Source organism: Ornithodoros turicata, chromosome 2 (genome assembly GCF_037126465.1).
Source record: "Ornithodoros turicata isolate Travis chromosome 2, ASM3712646v1, whole genome shotgun sequence".
NCBI classification, from domain to species: domain Eukaryota; kingdom Metazoa; phylum Arthropoda; class Arachnida; order Ixodida; family Argasidae; genus Ornithodoros; species Ornithodoros turicata.
In genome coordinates this window covers 119,403,072-119,408,000 of record NC_088202.1, presented here as the reverse complement: position 1 = coordinate 119,408,000, position 4,929 = coordinate 119,403,072, and the positions used below count along the sequence as shown (strand labels likewise).

Here is a 4,929-nt window from a genome sequence, read left to right as displayed (position 1 = left end):
TCTCGGGCGGGGGGGGGGGGGGGGGGGGGGGCTTTACATGGGAGAGGCTCAATTTAGTTTGGCAGTAAAATCTCAGCCAGACAGAACATGTTGTAAACCTTCTCGAAAAAGAACCTTCTATTCCAGCAAGTATACATAGTTCCTTAGTGGGTAATCAAGTTCCTCGGGTAGTCAGAGTCAGGCGATGTGGGTCACAGGTCTTCCGCTGTCCCGTACACGATGTCACCGGCTGCTGAGGAGACCAGTATCCCACAGGAAGCTGAAAAGCGCTGCGGTTATACCACCACTACATGTGTCATGTAATGTTGCAAGACAGCAATGTTCAAGTATCCGAGGCTGCTCAGGCGAGACTTGAGCGTGTCGCGAGAGGCCTTGAAACGGCGGCAGTCAAGAAGGTGTCGAACGTCTGCCTCAACGTTGCAGGTATAACATGGGGGAGGTGAAATATAAATGAAATATAGACGTGGCCGGTTGGTATATAGCTGGTAAACTCGACAAGGACACACACAGACAGGAACAGAACGGAACAAGTCGCACTTTCAACCCTAAAGAGCCAACCGCATGAGACGTTTTGCGAGCGGCAGGGCGTCGCGCTTTTCTCAGCGACAAACGACGCTGGCAAAGAACACTCGGAGCTCACCGCATGCAGCGTTTCTACAACGGCGGATGGACGGCGTCTCATGCGAACGTGAGCAACCCAAGCAGCACAATGTACCGAAAGCCGGGTGCAATAGGGGTGCCCGGTATGTGTCTTATCAATGTTCTTTAGGTTCACAAGTCTGCTCAGGGCCTCCCACCTACCCGTCCACCCCTATTGCACTCGACTTTCAGTACATTGTGCTGCTTGGGAACTCTGCGTAACTTGATAAACACTTTATTACAAGTGAAGAATCTCAAACACAGGTGCTTTTCAGTGATAGCACGCTGTAACGAACAAGGTACTGCAGCAATGAACGCCCACGAAGCCATATGTTGTGAATGCCGGTCCCGCTATTTACAAGGCACTCGCTTCGTGCATTTAAGACGGTGCGAACACAGCATTCCGGTTGACATCTTCATCAAGCTGTTGCACACTTTTTCTTGTGTTTTGTATATTGGACACTCATACAAGAATTGCGTTCTTAACATCGGCAACAAACTTCTGTTCTTCTGCAGAATACTGTGGCCGAACAGCAGTCTGAGCGATCCCGCGTGCAGCCATCTATGGGGGCTCCCGAAAATTGGCGCGACTGGATGAACCTATCCCGAGGTTAATTCCTGATTGGCCACTTGCGTGCGTCGTCCCCGCCTCTTCCGTCACCCAACCCTGAATTATCTATTCGCCTCGGACTTCGAGGGGAGCGTCGAGCGCCTATTGTTCCACGACGCCTTGGCTTGACGCTCGCCAAGCGCCGCGGCAGGACGGTGGATAAACGCTGGAGAAACGCCTCATGCGGTTGGCGCTTTACTTTTCTGTTCCTGTCCGTGTGTGTCTCGCGTTTACCAGCTATAGGGGAGTGGCTTGCTGGTCCATTCTGAACAGCAACAACGGAGTATACGGCCGACCTTAGAGGTGTTGTCCTCGAGGAATGCGGAATTATAAAGCTCATGCGATATACACTTGGAGACGCCTTCCAAGAAGAACACTGAAAAAGTTTCGCAAAATTCGTTCGTGTTTTTTCATCAATAATGTTCGTGTTTCATAAATAATCAAAAACATCGAATTCGAAACCAACTGCCAGCTTCCGGTTGAAACGACCCTTCCCTGCTTCGCCTCTTCCGGTACGTAGTGGGAATTGCCGGCGAGAGTCGCTGTCGCTCAGCTGACGGCGTCCCCAGGCTGGTCGTAATCCGATACCTCCGAACGCGTGAACGCAAGGTGTTTCTAGCGACTGTTCGGTGGCAGATGGCGAGTAGGAAGACCGCATTTTGTGACAGACAGCCTCCTTCCTAACCGACTCCAGTGACGTCGGTTGCACACTCTTGCATGAGTTCAGCCGGGTGCGCGCAGCGGGCTGCAAAATCGGAATAAATTATTTTTGTAATGTTTCCGACTGGGGGGGAGGGGGGATATGTTTAGTAAGAAAAACTGTTTCAAAACGAAATATTCCGGTTACGGGAATTTGCCAACGAAACCGCGTCGAAGCGCGTACGCAGATGCAAAGTAGTCGAGGTTCGACTCAGGAGTCAATACCACCCGAAAGAATATGTCAAGCCACAACAATTGACTTCATCTGCGAAGATCTCGCTGAGACTCCCGTGAACGACGACTTCGTGAAGGCTATTCGCTACACAGGAAGTTTCATCGCTGACGACATGCTAGTTCCGGGTGTGAAGCATGAAGGTGGTATTGGACTGCTAATTGGCTGCGACGAGTTGTGGAAGCTGCTGACCGGTGGTGTCAGAGGATGCGAGAACAACGAGAAATTAGTTGCCATCGAAACCGTTTTCGGATGGACCTTTCAAGGGCCGTCTTCAGTATCAGGCTGCTGCGCCGAGCGGTCAACGACAGCCGTCTGCGTGTTGAGAGCTGGAGTTGAGACGCTGACAGAAGACGACATTCTGACTAAGTTTTGGGAGTTAGAAAGTCTAGGCATCACGAATGACGCCTCCAGCAAGACAGATCACGACACGGCGGTCTTGGAGGAATTTGAGCGCAACATTCGGATGACGGACGGCCGCTATGAAGTAGCTTTGCCCTGGAAGGCACACATGTCAGTCCTAGAGAACAACTATGAGATAGCGGAGGACAGGGTATGGATCCTAGTCAGACGGCTAGATAGAGAAGGCTTCAGGGCGCAGTACGACGAAGCGATCAGAAGCTACATCAATAAGGGGTATGCAGAAAAGGTGACTAAAGAGGATAATAGCTTGAACACTCGGTACTACATGCCTCACAGGGCAGTTATAAGAAACACTTCAGAAACTACGAAGGTCCGGACAGTATTTGATGCGTCGTCCCATTGCAAAGGGATGACGTCCCTAAATGATCATCTGGAGAAAGGGCCGAAGTTGAACGCCGACCTGGTAGGCGTTCTATTGCGGTTTAGAAGACACAAGATTGCGTTAACGGCAGACATCGAGAAGGCCTTTCTACAGGTAGAAATTCGTAAGAATGACAGGGATGCGCTGAGGTTTTTGTGGTGTTCCGAAACTCCACGACTGAATGAACAATGCCCAGAGGTGGAATGCTGGAGGATGAAGAGAGTGCCATTCGGGACCACAGCAAGCACATTTCTTTTGGGTGCTACACTGCAGCAGCACTTCAAAAGCCTTTTGACATCTGACAGGGAGCTGGCCAGCTTACTATTGGAGGCGTTCTACGTGGACGACCTACTTACCGGTGCCCCCACAGTGAAAGAAGCCCTGGAGGTCGTCCAGAAATCTCAGGAACTGCTGAGACAAGCGGGCATGAATCTGACAAAATGGGCATCTAACGCTGAAGATTTACAATCATTGTTCGATCGTAAGAGCGGTACCTTATTCACCGAGAATGAAAAGTCGTTTGGAGAACCGGCTCAAAGTAAGGTTCTGGGAGTGCTGTGGACCCGAAGCGATGATCAACTGAGGTTTTCCGCAAATCAACTGCTAAATGTCATCGCTGGTATGCAAGAAACTAAGAGGGCCGTGCTGCAGGCCTCGGCAAGAGTCTTCGACCCGCTAGGCTTTCTTGCACCGTATACCATTCGCGTCAAGATCCTGTTTCAGGAGCTGTGGAAGACAAGGTTGGACTGGGACGACCCACTCCCGAGCGATCTGGCAAACACTTTGCGCTTATGGTGTTCCGAGCTCCCAAGCTGTGTAACGTCGCTGTGGACCGGTGCGTGCTGCCGAAGACAGGTACACAATACTGCTACGAGATTCACATATTCACTGACGCATCGCCACACGCGTATGGAGCATGTGCATATTTGAGAACTGTGAGCGACACAGAAGAAACTAAGGTGCGGCCGGTCTTCGCTAAGTCACGTGTCGCCCCGCTTAAGCAGTTCACCCTTCCCCGCCTGCACTGTTAAAACAGAACTTCACCACATAGCACGCTCCTAGCCAACCATCATTCCGAATGATATCATTCTGCGCAATGATTTGTTGAAAATGAGAGGAGGCGCCTATCTGGGACAGATTATCTTGTCCCAGATAGGCGCCTCCCCCCTGTTTTCAACAAATCATGACACAGAATGATATCATTCGGTATGATGGTTGGTTAGGAGCGTGCTATGTGGTGAAGTCCTGTTTTAACAGTGTGGAGTTGATGGGAGCCTTGATAGGTGTATGCATTTCTAAACTGCTACAGTCGTCGTTGCAAGTTGCCAAGTGTGACATCAAATTCTGGACTGACTCCACGGTCACGCTGAACTGGATCAGGGGCGACTCGAACAGATGGAAGCCCTTCGTTCGCAACAGAGTTATTGAAATTCAAGAAGGCTGCAACAAGTCTCAGTGGAGGCACTGTCCAGGGAGTGCCAACCCGGCAGACTTGCTAACGAGGGGATTGCCCGTCATAGCATTAATGGGGGACAAACAGTGGTTCGAGGGACGGCCATGGCTTTCTAAAAGTGAGGAATGTTGGCCAATATCTACTGAAAATGGCTGTGGTGACCTCAGCCACATCGAAAAAGAAAGGAAACGTGGAGCTATACTGACGACGTACGTCGAAACAGCTGTTCCTACACTGCTTGACCTCGGAAAGTACAGCGATTATCATCGCATATGACGGATCACAGCGTGGATACTGAGATTCATAGAGAATGGCCGTGCGACGGCGAAGGTTACGGGCTCGCTGACAGCTAGGAAAGTTGAGAAGGCTGAGATGTTCTGAATTCGGCGGGCGCAAAATAAACCATATCCGGAGGACATACTCGCTCTGGGACAGAGAAGAGAGATCGCACAGGGATCAAAGATTGCACGATTACGACCGTACCTAGACGAAAGGGGTGTGATGCGTCTAGC

At 50.8% G+C, this 4,929-nt stretch overlaps 1 protein-coding gene across 1 annotated transcript; it reads left to right on the top strand.

Annotated features, from left to right (window-relative positions):
• The first annotated feature begins 2,136 nt into the window (after positions 1-2,136).
• On the top strand, positions 2,137-4,693 carry LOC135384992 (uncharacterized). The gene is made up of 2 exons (XM_064614169.1): positions 2,137-3,738; positions 4,274-4,693. Exons 1-2 carry the CDS (start codon positions 2,137-2,139, stop codon positions 4,691-4,693), a joined length of 2,022 nt encoding a protein of 673 aa, XP_064470239.1.
• Positions 4,694-4,929: the final 236 nt, after the last annotated feature.

Coding starts and splice junctions, on each gene's coding strand:
- LOC135384992 (XM_064614169.1), top strand. CDS start 2,137: ATGCAAAGTAGTCGAGGTTCGACTCAGGAGTCAATACCACCCGAAAGA. Junction 3,739..4,273: donor ACCCACTCCCGAGCGATCTG/GCAAACACTTTG, acceptor AAACTGCTACAG/TCGTCGTTGCAAGTTGCCAA.